Source organism: Heliangelus exortis, chromosome Z (genome assembly GCF_036169615.1).
Source record: "Heliangelus exortis chromosome Z, bHelExo1.hap1, whole genome shotgun sequence".
NCBI lineage: Eukaryota > Metazoa > Chordata > Aves > Apodiformes > Trochilidae > Heliangelus > Heliangelus exortis.
The window spans coordinates 46,271,202-46,289,925 of NC_092454.1; the positions used below are offsets into that span (position 1 = coordinate 46,271,202).

Below are 18,724 nucleotides of genomic sequence, written 5' to 3' on the forward strand. Positions count from 1 at the left end.
TGCAGCCGCGCACAGACAGCACCTCCGTTGTACATGCGTTCACCTTTACACGTATATGTGAACGTAGTAATTGCGATGCTACAATAGAGGTTCTCCCAGAGAAGATGGCTGTGGATGCGTATATGTGCAAGTACACGTAGGGACGTGCTGTCACATACACACTTCTCTGTTTTCCTATGTGTGAGGTTTTTTACGTTTTATTTTGAGGCAGGGTTGGTTCTTCCCCTTTAAACAAGGGAAAGCATCTTAACCTAAGGTATCTGTTGGCGAAGCATTTCTATCCTGCTTATGGAGTTTTAAATCCAGCCTGGGAAGAAAGAGGGTTACTCTGGAAGCTAGCTCAAAAGGTTTTACTCGCATTAATGGCAGACAGAATATATTTGCTCACTAATTTTTATAGCCATAATGTCCTATCCAGTGGAGAGCATTAAGAGTGAGATCTTTAAGCTCTTCCTGGCTGTGAGGGTTTCAGTATTCATAATGAGAAATTTGGAAAACAGTTGGAAGACAGTCCAGCTGATACTCTGTTGTATGTGCACGCAGGAGACCGAAGGGAACTTTTTCATTCTGTTTAAGTGCAGATACTTGTTTTTTGTGTTGGGCTGCACCACTGGTCATAGTCTCCACTTTGGCACTGTGATCAGTATAGTAAAATCAGTGCTGTCTCGCTGGAGGAGCTACAAAAGGTTGCTGTAGGTCACAGTGGTTGCGGTTTCACTTGTTCCTTAGACTCTTCATAGTGGAACTGAGTGCATCTTCTCTTTGTTTCCTTTCCTTTCTGGCAGTTTCCTTGTTTAATTGTTCTCTGCTTGATTTAGATAACTGAAGAACTTTTCACTTCTTGTTGTAATGGTGACTAGTAAGAAAACATTTTAGCACCAGTTTCACAGAGGGAGAACGTCACGGCAGAGTTTATGCTACAGATGTTTAAATTCAGATGCTGTTGACCACAGTTTCAATATGTTCTGAATTTCAGCACTGTTTTATGACTATGCTGCTGAGGACTCTCAGATAGCAGATGGGTGTTTCCCATTCCTCTTCACCCAATCTGATCTTATTCAGCATCTGTTCTATATGGAAGCAAATGTTTTACATTACATTTACATTCTTTACTGTTGTGGAAGATGAGTAGCTAAAATGGGATTCAGCTGTACTTTTCCAATATACTCTCCTCAGCAATGTGTGATCAGGACACAGTGTTTGTCTTTTTGACTGTTTCATAACTGGATACTTTACAAAGAAGCATTATTCTGAGAAATGACCTAGAAAGTACTTTTTTTTTTTTTTTTTTTTCCCTGAATGCATATTAAGGTAGATAATGTCGCTTCACTTTAATAATTAAAAACGGTTGCTTTTTTTTGTTTTGTTTTTTTTTTTGTTAATGTGCTGTCATTACAATACTAATAAACAACTCAAAACAAGCTCAAAACTATCCTTACTTATACAAACTTCCTATCTGTGCAAGCTGGTTTAAGTATTTGTAACTGCATACCTATTACAATGCGGAACCTTTGCCAGTGGAGGATGGAGTTCACTTTAGTGTTAGTCCTGACTATTATTAATGCTTTTAACTATTAAACGTGAAATGGAGATTTTGGGTATGAAATCACTACAAGAAGAACATGGAATTTGGTAGTGTTAGAGAAACTCATCTGACAAAAGCCCTTTACTTGCCTGTTTTCTTAGGTAAAATAAGAGTTGGTATCAATTTCTATCTCATAGCAATCAGTGAATATCAAGTAGTAAATGGGTATCATTTAAGGTGTTACTTACTGTTTCTGAACATCAAATAGCAAAGTTAAAGTTGAAGTAATGTATTCTTTTTCTTATTTTCACATTGCTGTTCCGGAAATTTTTCTCTGTACAGGTCACTAGCTTATTTTCTCACAGATAAATACCTTTCACCAGATGCTCAAGGTTGTAGCCCTGTCATCAATTCATATACATTTCAGAAAGCTAGAATTAACTTTTGGTATGTGAAATACAAAGTTTTGAGCAGCTGTGGTAAAAGTGCCTGTTTATCTGTTTGTTTTGTTGTGGGTTTTTTTGTTTGCTTTGTTTTTTAACTGCTTTTGTTAATGAAAGTCTTGGGTAATAATTTTATAAACTTTTTTTAAAAAATTATAATGCAATGTTAAAAAAATCAAGCAAACAAAATTTGGTTCTCCTCAAACTTCCTTCCTCCTTTTACAGAGTAAGTTAAACAATCCTCAGTGGAAAAGCCTGTTTTAATGTGTTTCCTCTACTGTATTGTTTTAAGTATGGCTGAAATGACATGTGCAGTGTCTTGATAGCTCTTCCCTGGCACTCTTGCATTTTTGTCTGCTATTTCTGACTTTATTTTCATTTTATTAACCATGGGGTATGATAGTATATATTTAATCTCCATCAGTTTAGCTGGTGTTCTTAAGTGAATCTGAGATTTTGAAGGAACTTTTAAATATCTCCCTAAAATATGGAAAATAATCCAATTCCAAATGAAAGCTGAGTGTTCAGATTGTCCCTGGAATCTCACTAAAATTAGAATTATCAGAGCTAACATATCTCTTTCTTTGTTTGGAAAGTTAACTGTTATACCTACTAGTGGTTTAAATGATGCATTTTGAAACAAAGGAAAGACCCTGACAGGGTTAACTCCTGGTGGGATAAATTTCCTGTAACTTTCCACTAAACCAGTGTGAACATCTTCTGTCTTGTAAGTACATATCTTGCTTTTAAAAAAACAAGGCACTGCCAAGGCCAACTAGGCAGTGAGGGGATTAACTTCTGTAAAGTGTAGGTCTTCTTCTCAAAACAAGGCACTGCCAAGGCTAACTAGGCACTGGGGGAGTGCGAACACCTGCATGGATCCGAAAATAAATACCTTTGCTGTTTGAAGGCTCAAAACTCTGTCTCTAAACAGTTTTGATTGGCCTTTTGGGCTTCAATTTGATTCCTTGAATTGAAAATCTGGGAAGATGCCTATGTCCGAATTGTGTACTGGACTGTGTGCTGTAGTTAGTCCAGGTAGCATTTAGATTTTTTTTAATTTGTTTTCAAATCTGAGTTATTCCTCTCTTGGTCCTATATTTTTTTTAGTAAAATAATAATTTTAAATAAATTATTACTTATGGTGATAAAATATATTTTATTATTGCTGTAGATCAGAGGACCTGCGCATTCACAGTGCCAGTGTCTCCCCCTTCTGCTTATGGTTAGAAATCGCTCATGGGCCAAGATAAATTGAATTCACTGTTATACTTTCTTAGAGGGAAGTTAATAATCAAAATGCATAAAGTAAGGGTAGTTAAATAGGTTTCTTTAATTCGGTGCATCACCGAAGCGGGAGAGTAATTGATAAAGGTGTGGTCTCTGTGGAATCATCAGCCCCCTGAGGCAGACCTGGGAGATTACACCCTGTTCAGGAGCTGGATCTTAGCAGTGGTTGTGAGCCTGCTGCAGCACTGGCCTTGCCCAAGCACTCAATTCAATGAACTGTGAGTGTTATGGAATGCTGCCTCAACCCTCACTGGCTTTATACTTCTAGGGCAGAGTTGTGAAGTGTGTTTCAGTTAGCAGATATATTTCTAGTAGGCTAGTCTTTTATCTATCTCTTTTGCAGCCAGCAAATCCTGCAAACAGAAAGGTTTTCTGATGAATAGCATTTCTCACAGCTAGCCAGCAATAATCATAACTGTGGGGAATTTTAATTATTTGTGATTTGATAGTGATAAAATAGCCAGGGATTATAACAGTAGCAATGTAAATGTTATTATAGTGTCAGCGCAGACAACTTAAAAGGATATTGAAATGTTGGAGTATTTTGTTTTGTTTTGATACTGCATCATTAAGAGTTGATCTCAGGCTTCACTCTGAGGCTGCAGAAAGGAGTTTTCTGAAGGAGTAGGAGGTAACTGAATGATTCCTGCAACTGAGGCTTGAAGCTGAATACTGGTTCAGGGTTGTTATGAGTTACCGGTGCTAATACTGCTACAGTTTTTTATGTAGCAGGGTATGATGATATGTTCAGTGGTATGCTAGTTTGCTTACCTTTGTTCCAAACTCACACCTAACAAGCAAGTAATATCTGTTTTTCTAGATAAGATCAGCTCTTTATGCTTTGAAGGGCTTTTTTATTTTTTTGTGTTTTTTTTTTTAAATTCAAGTACATCCATAACAGGGAAACTTAGAAAAACTAAGAAGTTTGAATCTTAAAAATGCATATTACAGTGAGAAGCAGGGAAAATGTGGTATATCCACAGAAGTGTGTAAGTTCTTTGAACTCAGGATCGTTGATGGAGGTAAGCACAGGATGACACCAGAGTGGAGGCTGTGTGTGAATTCCTTTCCACCACATTCTTGCCAACATTCACAAATAGAGAGCTTCAGTCCTGTGGTAACATGTTTACTGATAGATAGTGAATGCATGTTTACAAATGTTTTTTACAGTGCAGCTGTATAGGCTGGACTAGAACAGCAGTAGCTATACCCAGGCAATTGTGAGAAGCAAAAAAGAACCATCTGCAAGTATGAGGCTGCTGAAAGCAAAGACAAACACAGAGCTGCTCTGGAATGCATTCTGTCTGCTAAGAAGCTTGCTAAATATTGGTTCAGATGGCAGTAGGTATGGACAGTGGGGGGAAGTGGTTCATTTTGGGGAAGATGGTGTGCCCTGAACTGCTGCTCATTTATGTGGTCCCATTGGAAGGCTTAGCAAAGAGGCATGTAGGTCAGTTGGTGTCTGAAGAGATTCTTGAGGGCTCTGAGCAATGAAAGTCTTCTGATGTTTTAGTCTGCCTTTGTTTTGGGAACAGGACTTCTACATAAATAAGAAATACCAGACCTTGCTGCTTAAATTTCTCTTATAGCTGGAACATCCTGTAAGATGCCTGACTCCCTGTAAGATGCCCGACTCCTTCCTATCTTCTAACTCAAATTGATGCTTGATTTGAATTTTTGTTTCTCGAATGCTTATTTTTCAGAGGATGAAGTTTACTTCTAGTTTTATAGTTGTAGTTAATATGTATGTTTTTTTCCATCCTTCTGAATATGGGATAAGGAAGGTAAACATATTCATTGCTGAGACCAGCTGTGAGCTAGATTGGCATAGTCTGTGTGGCCTTTGGAAAGATGAGAAAAGCATTGTTTTGTGTGGGCATATGGAAATGCTTACACTGCCCATGTGTTTGGAATGATGTCTGTCCCCTGGGATGGTGGCTTGAAGTCTCTCCTCACAAAATGACTTTGTTCAAACACATCAGCAATGACTTCATCATCATGTGTGTGGCCCAAGCATGGTGTCTGGAAGCCCAGCACATTGGCTTTGATGTCTGTGATCATATGAAAATCTTTCATATGATTTTCACCCTACCTTTCCCTTGAGAAAGGAAAGGTAAAGTGGATTCTAGTTACCTGTGTCCCTGGCTCTTCTAGTGTTCTTTGATCCCACCCTGTTTTGCTAAGTCCATCAACTGCATTGCCTGTGAAGTTCCTCATTTTCTTGTACCTGGTTGAGCCTTCATCTGTGTGCAGTTGCTTCTGTAGACTACAAAGCACAAACAGCAGATAAAATTCACTTTTATTTAGCGCTGTATTTTTAACCATCTGTTACCTTCTGAAGATAACTAGTAATGGTTGGAGATAGCTACCTATTCCCTGTCTTGAAAAAATGCAGTCTTAATCTGCAGTAAAGTTTAAATTCTTACTGCTCTAAGTATGTTGTTATAGTTCTGATTTCTGGATTATGATCCTCAAGCTATTGTAAATGGGCAGTAGGACCATAAAGTCAGACTCTGAAACTTCTCAATTCTGTGTGCATCCTGGTCTGCAAGAAAGTTTTAGTGTTGACTGGCAAGGATCTGTTGTTACAGTCTAATTGTCTTTCCCTGCTTCAGTTCTGTGACTTACTTCTGGGAAGATGCCATGTTAATTTCTTACTCCCTTTAATATGTAGGTGATTTTTATTGAATTGCCCACAAAACCAAGACAGTTGCTGCTTTCTTATTTAGAAGTAGTCTGCTGCACAGGACTTTAAAAACTGGACCAGCAAAACCATCCAGAGATAATTTTAAAGAGGCAAAAAGAGCTTTAATAACCCTTAGCCCTTGAATTTCTGACAGAAAGCCATGACATCCCTCAGCAGACTTCATGTAGCTCAGGCAATTAACTCCTTGGTTATGGAGGGTGTTACTGTAAAGCTTAATGACCTGCTGCTCACTGCTAGTAACCATGGTCACCATGACATTTGAATTTGCGTGTGGAATATTCTCAAAGCAGCTGTAAAGAGTTGCTGCTGTTTGGCTGATGAGCAGTGACTCATTAGATGGTGCAAATGTGTGTCTGCAACTGGCTGACCTGATCTGTGCAGCTTTGAAGTCCACTCCAGTTGTTGGGACAGAATGCCAGAGCCAGGCATTTTAAAAATAGATGTAGTGCATATGTAGTTATTGCAACACTGGTCTCGCTGCACTGTTCAGTGAGTTGCATTAGGCTTGATAGTCCACCATCTGTTTAAACCCGATTCTGTGGGGATTTGGTAATTATGTTAAAGAGCTGTCCTTATTGTTCTTATCTGTGAAATCGCTAGATATATTTATGAGGTGGCCCTCCCAAACCAGAGGGATAATGTTAGAGAAGGGTGTGAAGATTTGAAAACCAGATATGTTGCCAGGAAAGATGACAGCTTGGGAGTAGGTGATGGTCTTCTGACGGCAAGTGGCAAATAAAGCAGCAGAAAATCAAAAAGGAGGCTTTATCTTTGAAGGGCTTTTTGACGAGGTAAGTGCTTGGAGAAGCAGGGGGCAAATTAGGGATGCAGAGTTGTGGAAGATGAAGAGGGGCAAGAACAGCATGGTTGGGTTGTGTTCTAAGTGGCTGGCCAGCCACCTGAGGAGAGGGGGCTGAGTGTGGGCAAGAAGTACTGAGCTATAGGAATGCCTTCAATATGTTTTAAGAGCAGATGCTGTGGGGTTTGAAGTGCAGGAGAAAAATTGGATGGAGCTGAGGGTGGAGCTGGAGAACTGCAAAGCAGCAGCTCTGAACTGCTGAGGCATGGAAGGGAGGAAACAGCAGTGATTGAAGAAGGAAGGGGGGGTCATTAGGGGTATCTGCATGCATTTGGTGTTATTTTTTTAAGACACCAAGCAGTCTTGTGTAGTGAAGGGGAGATAAAGGGAAGTGGGAGATGGGAATGAAGAGCGAGTGCTGAGCGTAGGAGAGATCAGCTGTGTGTCAGAGAGGCTTATCCTCTGTGTTAATAAACACACTTAGTCCTACCTTTCTGTTGTTTAGATGCTTTCAAACATAACCGAAGTGGATTTTTGTGTATGGATATATTCACCTCTAAGCTGAGAAGCTGGACGGGAAGGTGTGAAAGCTATCTTTATCAAAGAAAATTTTAAGATATTTTAAAAATTTTTAAAGATTTTTTTAACTGTGAGTAGTCTCAACGCTATTTTGAGTAGTCTCAACGGAATTTTAATTTAGTAAATATCTGGCATGCTTTCCATATGGAAAAGCATGGAAAGACAATATGGAAAGCATGGGAAGACAAGGAAAGATTTGTGCATATTAGTTTCCCAAAACTCTCTACTGAAGAAAGTACTCTTTAAGAAACAGGTTATAATATAATTAAAATGTGGAATTGTAGAAATATGTAAATAACTTGCTAGTCGTTTGTATAGCTAAGAACTTAGGCTTTGACTGAATAGTTTACCTAACCAAATTCCTAATTTTAGTCACTTAATCAAATTCCTAATTTTAGTCACTTAAACAAAATGCCTCTGGTGTTACACAGGTTTTCCTTCCAAAGTTTGTTTAATTCAGCAAGAAACTACTTTAACCGAATGGCATATATCTTTTGACCATAATTTGTGTTGATAGCTATTGCAATGGCATTTTATACACCGACTAGGGAGTTGCATCTTTTATCTAGGTTTCATAATTCTGTTTTTTACAATGAGGAGGCTAATTAATGAGCGGAAAGGATTGATTATTTTTGTTTGTTTATTTGCATTCAAATCAACTGCTTTTATTTGTGTCTCTGGCAATCCAAAACTGCTTAAGCTGCTTGAAGCAGATTATGGATAACGTGGTGGGCATACTAATCCAGAGCTATTGCCAGATGTTGACAGCAATTTCCAGATCATTGTCCCGTGTTTCTTAAAAGCTTTCCGTTTTGGATTTTATAGGGTAGAAGTAGACTTTTGGGGGGGGGGTTATGTTTCTTTAAAAAACAAACCAACCTCATAAACCAACCTAAAAAACATAAGTGATTCTTTTTCGTTTTAGGAAAAATTATAACCTGAAACCCTAAAGGAGAGCAAATCTATCTGAGTTGGCAGGAACGTGTATTTAAGATTGATGTGTCTGTAATCTCTAAAAATGTGAACAAAAACCATGCTGCAGGAAATGGTACTTATATGGCTTAGTACAATGGTGCAGATAAAGGTTTGCGGGCCACTTAGAAATATACAGAAATATGCTTTTTGTTACTAAAACCCAAGAAAACCTATCTTTACATATGTAGCTATTTGGGTGAGGAGGGTTTGAGCTGTCCATGTGATGTGCCAGATTAGATAGTGTATTATTGTTGCTTCTTCAAGCCTGCATATTTTTCAAGAAATCCTAATACATACTTTTGTGTTTAGAAAAACAATTTTCCTTTCCTAAAGTATCTTCTCTTACTGTATTTGACATAGAGTACATTACAAATTAAAATTGATAGAGTTTTGAAAGAGGTGGGGATGTTTATAAAATATTAAAATCCTTTGCTACAGTAATGGTCTGAATTGTTAATTATGGGACAGGTTTTCTCCATGTCTTTCAGGCTACAGCAGTACTCCGTTCACATTTATATAATTAATCATCTTAATATGGCTTGAAATTTTAGTTACACTAGAATATACTTACACTAGTTACACTAGAAATACTAGTTACACTAGAAATTTCTAGTTACACTAGAAATACTATTACATTTATTATTTAAATGTTTTTTACTGTACTTGGGTTGAAACAAGAAAAACGATACTATTTAAAAAACCAACCTCTCTCATCTTATGGTATTTGATGTTAAAGAAGAATAGCAAAAGAATGAAGATGTTTAGTGTACCCCACAGACATCTAAGCAAAGAACTATTTTTGTAATTTTTTAGTTAATAGAAATTGTGTTAGTAGAACTTAACAATTTAGAAGTGACATGTGATGCTTTTCTTTAGTTGAAGCTAGAAGACTAAAAATGCTACTTTTAAAAAATTTATGTTTCTCCCAACTTTATATGGTTTCACATCTTTTACCAAACCAGCAACTGGAAATTGCAAAGTGGGAAACCAAGAGCGTGAAAGGGTAATTCCATTCCTGCTGCTCTGCTTGAGATGATGGTTGCTGGCTTGGTTCACCATCATCAGATCTGTTCTTGGAATGTGGCTCAGACCTTCATCAGTCCTGGCTTGGCTGTCTCATACATCAACAGTTAGTGTATATGTGGAGATACATGTTTAATTTGTTGTTTATGTCTATTGTGATATCACTGCAGATGTAGATCATCAGTAGTCTTGGAGATCATGAGAGGATTAAATTTTTTAAAATAGAACTTGGTCCTGTGGTTTACTTTTTGTCTGGAGAGTACTGCGTGAAGGGACAGAACTTGCTGTGTGTCCTGTGGGCTGGATTAATTGTCCTGGCTTAGCAGAAGAGTTCTGCAGGTCATAGCTTGAGCATTTCTTTATTGTTAAACACAAATATAAATATGAGGATTGTTCATCTGCTACATAGGGGTTAATTTGGTTTTGCACGTACTTGTTATAACCAGTATTTTTATCTGTCCCAGTTACTTTTTGTTGTAAATTCCCTGATGGATTGTTTGACTTTTTTGTTGCTTTTTTAAAGGAAAATGAGCTGTCCAGTTCAGTTGTTCTGTGTAATTGCCTAGTTCAGTACGTGACAAAATTTTGATAGAATTTATGTCCAAGTATCTCATTGTATCAGTGAAGTATTTTTCATACTTGTTTGTCTGAGGTAATTACTGTTCACATTTCATAGATCACGATGAAGTAGTGCTTCAGATGAAGTAATGTCTGTGCTTCACGAGATCTATGCTAGAGCTGGAAATTCATCCTGATTCCTCTAAATCCTTGGCGTGCAGCCTAACCACTTAGACTGCAGTTCCCCTGAGATGAAGTTACCCAAAAACAGTCTTAAGCTGTATTTAAGCCCTCTGACATGCTGTAAGAAACAATATAGTATTTGGCTTCTTATCTTTCTGCTATTGGGTGGCACTCAGTATTGAGCATCTGTGAGTGGATGAATAGATATTTTGATTCTTTCTGAAATCCATGAGTGAGCTGAAATTGCACGTACTGTACATCTCTCCTCCATGGTCTTGTAAGATGAAACAGGGTTTGCAGCTGTCATTTATAATTAAAACAATTAGCAACATTACCTGTTTATTCTGCAGTTGATTTTTGTGGGTTTTTTTTAACCATAATGCTTATAGTCATAAAGATTTTGTGAATAAGGAACTGCAGCAGTTGCACAGGAATGTGTTCACTCATCCTGTTAAGTGTGCTTTTTGTTTGTGTTCCTTGAATTGATCTCTGTTACCCTCTGGTGCTGCAGCTGTTCCTGAAAGAGGACGTGCCATTTCTGTTGTAGTAGCTTGCGTGTTTACGAGGGCGAAAGTGATACAATTCCACATTAAAGCAAATATTGCTTGTGTGAGTTTATTACATACAATCTGTAATACTATTATCTGAAATGATACGGTTATGAAGAGTGTAATATTTATTTTCTTTCACATGAAAAGCATAATTTGCTTAATTAAAAAAAACAGATTTTATTACTACCTTCTAAACACAGTTCTAGTACACGTGACAAGCCTGGTTGCTTAAGGCTACATTGCATGTGCTTGGTCAGCCTGACAGTGCTAACCAATTGGAGTGGTACTGCTTGAATAGAGCACAGTCCTGCAGTGTGTGACAAGGATTTGACCTGACAGTTTTACAGTTGCACAGCACATGGAGGCTTAGAGTTACAAAAATGGGCATGAAGGACTGCATGGCAGACCTCTGTTATGCTGGCTGCCTCTGCAGAGGTAAATGTGTAGTGCTCTTGTCAAAGAGAACTGAAAAGCTATTTTCTCCTTCCCTTTTTCTCTGTCGTGCATTACTTGAGGTTGGCTATGTGGAGCCATTTGTATTTTTACTTTGTGAAAGACACTAATGAACAAGTTATGTTTATAAAAGGGAATTATATTCATTGGAAGCTATTTGGTTGGTCTTTGGTAGGTTATTTTGCTTTTAAAAATGAAGATCATAGAATGGAAGAATTTTCAGGGTTGAAAGGGACTTTTAAGATCATCCAGTTCCAACCTCCCTGCCATGGGCAGGGACACCTCTCACTAGATGAGGTTGCTCAGAGGCCTGTCCAGCCTGTCCTTAAAAACTTCCAGGGATGGGGCTTCCACCACCTCTCTGGGCAACCTGTTCCAGTGTCTCGTCACCCTCATGGTGAAGAACTTCCTCCAAACTTCCAGCCCAAATCTACCCTCCTCTAGTTTGAATCCATTCCCCCAGTCCTGTCACTACCTGACATCCTAAAAAGTCTCTCAGCAGCTTTCTTGTATCTTCAGATACTGGAAGGCTACAATAAGGTCTCCTCAGAGCCTTCTCTTCAGACTGAATAACCCCAACTCTCTCACTCTGTCTTTATAGGAGAGGTGCTCCAGCCCTCTCATCATCCTTGTGGCCCTTCTCTGGACACTCTCCAGCATGTCCATGTCTTTCTTGTAAATAGGGGCTCCAGAACTGGATGCAATACTCCAGGTGGGGTCTCATGAGAACAGAGCAGAGGGGGAGAATCACCCCCCTTGGCTGGCTGGTCACGCTTCTCGTGATGCAGGCAAGGACCTGGTTGGCTTTCTGGGCGGCAGGTGTACACTGATGGCTCATGTTAAACTTCCCACCCACCAGAAAATGCCTGAGTTTTGGACTGTTGAACTACTTCCTTACACTCAGCTATAGATTGCAATAGGGCACTCGCCTTTCATCACCTATTTAATGCTTTTAGGTAATAATTCTAATTACTGAATACTTCAGGGGTTTAGTGAACCTAAATGCTGTGAAATATTACTGAGCTTATCACTGGAACAAATTGCATTGCAGAAGTGATTGAGAGCTTCTCACCTTCCATGTCTAATCTGCTACGGGGTACAAGTGGTAGACGTTTATTTAGCAGGGATGTTCAGTATGTTTTCTTTTGTTCAATCTTGAAGATTGCTCTAGGTTGTGGGTTTTTTTCTGCATAACCTATTCTTCTGAATTGAAATAAGATGAAAAGCCAAAAGTGACTAATGTAAATGAATTGAGAGTGGATAAAAATCAAAGCATACAAAAGCAACCCAGACAGCTAAAGAAGAAAGGAGGTCTTTGAGTTATTTTTAGCATAATTAAATTAATGTATTAATTATAAGAAAAGAGGTTTTTTTTTGCTTATAACCAAAGACATAGTTGTTGCTTTTACTTTCATTGTGCTGTATTTCAGGTCAAACAACTACAGCTGAATTCTTAATGCATATTTTCTGCTTTGGTCCTGCATTATTTTATTCTGAAAAAATGTCAGGAATTATTACCTAGAGGCTTTTGGTTATAGCTTGTGGCTTGCTTGTCCATTATGTAATAATAAGAGCTTGGCTCAATTTCTGTTTTTCTTAGTTACCCAAACACTTACTTATTTCTTTATAGTGGAGAAGGGGTGTGTGTGTGTGTATGTTTCTGCTTTCTGACAGCATACAGAAAATAAAGGTTTGAGTCTTCCTGTGTTAGTAGTGCCTAAAAGCACAATTTAACTGGCCTGTTGTAGGTGATTGTGTGCTAAAGCCTCATCATATTGCAGAAGCAGTGACAGAATTCCACCTCTGTTCATATTCCTCCTGCAACATACTTATCCATTTATGTGTGCTTCAGAACTGTAATATGAGTGGGTAAACCACATCTAATAGAGGTGAGGAGATGGCAATGGATGGGTTGCTTCCCTGGCAGAAGCTCCTCTGCCTGGTATGCAATGCTTCTGTGTTCAAAGGCAAGTTCACCACACCTTTTCTCTTGAACTCCCTTTGCTTGTGAACAGGAGGAGAAAATGGATGTAGCTGCTGTCAGGTATATCTTGCCTACTTCTGCCCTGTTAGCAAGGGCAGCACATGGAAGGTGGGAAGAAACAGGTGGAGAATTCATAGGTTCATAGAATGGTTTGTGTTGGCAGGGATCTTAAAGGTCATCTAGTTCCAACTCCCCTGCCATGGGCAGTTCCCCTAGACCAGGTTGCTTGAAGCCCCACCCAAGCTTGGCCTGGAGCGCTTTCAGGGGGGTAACATCCACATCTCTAGGCAACCTTTTCCAGTGTCCCACCTCCCTCCCAAGAAAGAATTTCTTCCTAGCATCTACTCTAAATCTGCCTTCTTTTGGCTTTAAACTGTTCCATGTTTCTACATGCTCATGTAAAAAGTTCCTCCCCAGTTTTTCTGTACCCTCTCCAGGTACTGGAGAGCTGCTATAGGAAGACTGCTGTAAGGTCTCCTCAGAGCCTTCTCTTCTCCAGGATGAACAACCCCAGCTCTCAGCCTCTCATCACAGGAGAGGTGCTCCAGCTCTGATCATCTCAGTGGCTATCTTCTGGACTTGATCCAACAGCTCCATGTCCTTCTTATGTTGTGGGCTTCAGAACTGTACACAATACTCCAGGTGAGGTCTTGTGAGAGCAGAGACACAGACTCACCTCCCTGGACCTGCTGGCCGTGCTTTTTCCTTTGATGCAGCCTAGGGTACAGTTGGTTTTCTGAGCCGGAAGTGCAAGTTGTCAGCTCATGTCATATTTCCTCATAAGTTGTTAACCCCAAGTCCTTCTCAGAACTGCTCTCAATCTGTTCTATGCTCAGCCTGTATTTGTGCTTGGAACTGCCCTGGCCCAGATGCAGGACCTTGCACTTGGCCTTGTTGAATTTAATGTGGGTTTGCACAGGCTCACCTCTAAAGGGCCTGCTGGATGGCCTTCCTTTCCTCCAGCACACTGACTGCACCACACAGCTTGGTGTTGTCAGTGAAGTTGCTGAGGGTGCACTCAATTCCATCTTCCACATCTCCAGCAAAGACATTGAACAGCGCCAGTCCCAGCGCCTTGAGGAGCCCCGGCTGTCACCCATCCCCACTTGAGCTGTTGACCACAACTCTGTGTGCGACCACGCAGCCAATTCCATATTTACCAAGAACTCTACCCATCAAGTACATGTTTCTCTCACCTATAGGCAAGGACAGTGTTAAATGCTTTGCACAAATCCAGGTGGGTGACAGGACAGGTGACAGGACTCTTCCCTTACCCACCAGTGCCATAACCCTGTCACAGAAGGCCACTAGAGTAGTTGGTTATGATTTGCCTCTAATGAAGCTATGTTGGCTGTGACCAATCACCTCCTTGTTATCCACGTGTCTTAGTGTAGTTTCCAGGAGGATCTTCTCCATGATCTTGCCAGACACAGAGGTGAGACTGACTGGCCTGTAGTTCCCCGAGTCTTCTTTTTGGCCCTCCTTGAAAATGATGTTTCCCCTTTTCCAGTTGGTATGAAGAGATGGAGCTATACATCTGAAAGGGGCATTGTGCAGTAGTTGGGGGAACGTGAGAGATGGAAGAAAAGGAAAGGGAAGATCCAAATAACAGATAAGGCAAGGGAGGGAAGTGGTTTTGAAATTTGAAAGGATAGTGCTGAATTTGAAAGGATAGTGCTGTGGTGAATGTGTGCTAAACAATAGCATTCGTGGAACTCAGTAGTGTTTGTATCAGCAAAAGCATTAAATCTAGGAGTTTTAAATGCCAGTGAAGCCATGTTGAAGTTTGGTTTTGTATTTTAACAGAAAAAAACTCGTTTAAACAACTCTTCTGCAGAAAAAGCAGCTTCATTTTTTCAGTCCTCTTAATGATAGTATGTTATTGATCTTAAAAATCTTTTAAAATGCAGACTTTTTAATTGCTACCAAGTGATTTCAAATAAAAAATTACTTTGCAATTGATGTACCTATGTCAGTAGAACACTGAATAATAGATTAAAGTGAGGAGACTGGAGATAAAGGAAAAAAGCATTAGAAATAAAAATTTGTTTGGTTTTTAAAGAATTCTTAGTGGAAGCTAGGATTATTTCACAGGCTAGGCTCTGTGAAAAGCTGTATGGTTTTGAGTGTTGGTGGTAGCTGAGCAACACAGATCAAGAGATCCCTGTGTTTGTCTAGAATAGGTTCTCATGAACTTGTGGTGGCTCATGCTTATGAGAGTTTGGGCTGTTGCTTGAGAAGACTTGAGCAGTTTGTTTCTGTGTATGGTTTTACCGACCTGGAAAAGCCTTAGCTGAAGATTACTCAGTGGATTTTAAGAGCTCTTGTTTATCTTATATTTGACACAAGGCAAATTTGAATGTAAGCGTTTTCAAGGAGCTGTTGCTGCTATGGTTGGTCCTCAGTGTTCCTTTTTGCTTCCTTAAAGTGTCACTTCAGTCAATTGTGGGCTCTTCTTTTTGACTCCACAACTGAAACAAACACCCAGCTGTCAGGCACACTACAACTGGTAATCTGTGGAAAGTTCTGAACAATGCTTTGGTTTCTTTAAAGATGGATTCAAGTGCACAGGCTGCAGAATAAGTGAACTTCTCTTTTTTGTTATTATCTTTTGGGCTGTTTACACTTTATTTGATGAGCTGCTTACTGTTTTATGTGTGCCCTCAATAATACCAGACGGGAGGGAGATAACCTGAGCCTGCCACTGTGAGTCAGCACGTGTGCTGCTGTGCCTCTGCTGCAAACAGCGGGCTCTGATGCTGTCAATCTGCCCTGTTTGGGATCTATGGGCTAAATCCCTCCCTTTTTTTCTGTTGATAAGCACAGATTGTGTTCGTGTGTTGTTTTACAGGTTGGATGTTAGTAGGTGGCATCCTAATTAGGATGTATTTCTCTTTCTGGCTTGGACAAGGACCCCTGCGTGGAGCAGAGGCGGGGGTGGGTGGGGAGGTGTGTGAGCCCTGGAGGAGGGAAGGGTGGTTCAGCAGTCTTGGTTACATGTTTGGTAGAAACGTGTGATAAACTGTGCATAGTATCTCTCAAACGGCCTACAATAAAAATGTTGTTTATTTCTTAAGATGATGCCATTCCCTGTGGATATTTTGACCAGCAGCAGTCATGAGGACTTGAGAAGATCATCAGAAGAGTACATGTCTAAACTTAGGAGTCAGAATCCATATCAGCCTCAATTCTTGTCTCTGCCAGGCCACGGCAAAGTAAGAACCAGCATATATCTTAGTCTCAAGTTTTCTTCATATATTTGTAGATTTAAAAGATGTAAAATGTCGAATCCACAGCTATTGTATTACATAGCAATTTTAGCAAAGCTTTTGTATTTCCCAAATTCCTATTCCTCTACTTTTTTTCATTCTGTAATTGCATTAAATCTGGGCATCAGTAAACTGCTGTTTCTAGGCAATGGATCTGTATGCATTAAGTAATTATCAAAAAACCTAGATGTATCAACTGTATTTTAGTAAGGTTGTTACAGCAAGAACCTGTTTAAGTATTGTACAATCTTGTTTCAGATTCCTATCAGCTTGTCAACGGTGGGCTACCTTCCCCTTTATGGTGAAGACCAGACACACAAAATTCTTGGGTTGTTTGCACCACCCAATTCTCTCACAGGTTTCATTTTAAGATTTTAATCTTTGTTGCTGTTTCTTTTTCTGTGACAAATGCATGTAACCAAGCTCATTCCATGCTCATAACTCTACTGCCTTTGCATTTGTTGTTCGCTGTGTTCTTGTTCACATACTGTTATTTTTGTTGTGGATTTATATACACAAATTATAGGATTGTGTATTGTTATCAGAGTAGAACTGGTCCCATTGAGTTCAGAAGATACGTAGCAAAGTAACACAGTGCTTGTCTGAATCCAAGGACAGCATGTATCTCCAGGTCTCTTAGTGTACACCTCAACTCTCCAAAAGATATTTATTGAGCATTCATAGAATCCATTAGCTTGCCCATGAATTTAGGTGCTCTTTATCAGCAGTAACTGGTAATCCTCAAGTGTAAATTTGTCTTCGGCTCTAGATCCTAAAATAGGTCTGACTAAGATGACATCTCACTGGGTTTTGGGGTCTCTTCCTTTCCAGTCATTCATGTTTTCTTCTCTTTCCATTTGATTGCCAAATTTGCCACACGTGTCAACCACATGGCCACTAGCCTTTTTACATTCATCTGACCCTGTAAAACTTGCACTCTTTCAGTATAAATATCTGTTAGCAACCCAGAACTGAAGTACATGTGTGAATGGGACTCCTTGGCAGGCTTAGTTTTCAGTGGAAGGAGGTGCTGCTAGAGCACAGTGATGAGGACTAGTGATAGTATCTGAAAACAGTTCCTCTGTGTCATACTGCACAAAACCTGCATTTCGTTTTATTGTTCTCAATTTTCAAACAAATTCTGGACTAGAGAGTATTGCATATGGAGGTTGTGTAGCACCACATCTATTGTATTAGTGTAATGAGAACTGCATTAATATAGTTGCAGATAGGAGGTGCTTGACCTTGCTACTACGGTGTTTTTGTAATTGTTTAGCAGTTTTAATTAATGTGTTTCTTTTGGAATGATAAGAATCACTAACTCTTTTATTTCCCCTTGTGTCTTTCAAGCTGTAGCCCTGTATCTTGCTGACCAGTGGTGGTCATCTGATGAGATTGTGAGGACATCTGCCCCTGATAGGCAGGGGTTTCATCAGGTAAAGCACTCCAATGTTCACCTAGCAATTTTTATCCTTCAGATAGTGGCAAGTTGTGGTGATTAGCTAGCCTGGGAGATGCTACATGTTTTCATTTAACTCAAAAGTTAGTTGGCTGTCTCATCTCCGAAATAAGGAGAGTGGGAATAGAAGAGTAGGAACTAGGAGGAAGGAACTCTGTTATGAAGCTACTCTGGTACAGGAGTGACTCTTGTTCAGTAGCTTCACATGTAAGCTATTCAGATGCTAATGATTTTAGATTTTTTTTCTTTACTCTTAGAACGTTGTATGTCTGGTTGTATTGAAGTACCTTAGCAGAGTGGTTCATGGAACCATAGCACTTGAATCTATTGATCTTACGAGGAGATTAGTTTATTAAAAGTATTGTTGGGAACAAGTTCAATAGAGGAAAGTTGGAGCTGGTGGCTTGCAGTACCAGTATGTGAGATTTGGGAAATAAGTTGCCTGTTATCTGCTTCATTACTCATTGACCTTTGTTGCCATTACTGACACTTTATTTTTTTTTTTAACTGTAAATATTTATTTTTCGAGGAGTGTAATTTATATTTGCTCATGGAATCTGGGCACTTGTTTGATTTATGTATTTAATTTGCTGTAGAGAATTTGGCTTGTAGCCTTGTTTTCCATACACTTCTTATGGTAGGAAAATTATAAAATCAGGAAGGCTGAATCTTTAACAGGTAGAGTAGATGAGACTAGACATTTGTCCTTCATAGTGGATAGGGTAGTGGTGGGTTTAAATTTAATGTGGAGAATAGAGGAAAGGATATTCAGTTTCATATCACAGAAACTGTTGTAACTAGGTCTTCCACTGCATCATGTCCTGTTGTCTGCCACTCTATCAGCAGTGATTGAGTGTGCCAAGTCTTGCAACTCCATAAGGCTCATAATTTCTCCATTGTAGGATTCCACTTATCTGCTATCCTGG

General features: G+C 39.4%; 1 protein-coding gene across 1 annotated transcript in view; it reads left to right on the plus strand.

The window, feature by feature from the left end:
- Positions 1-18,724, plus strand: part of FAM169A (family with sequence similarity 169 member A) — a 30,162-nt gene that overhangs the window by 851 nt on the left and 10,587 nt on the right. The window contains exons 2-4 of the mRNA XM_071730485.1: positions 16,148-16,285; positions 16,598-16,697; positions 17,690-17,775. Of these exons, the coding sequence (XP_071586586.1) occupies positions 16,148-16,285; positions 16,598-16,697; positions 17,690-17,775 (324 nt within the window). The remainder of the gene's footprint in view (positions 1-16,147; positions 16,286-16,597; positions 16,698-17,689; positions 17,776-18,724) is intronic.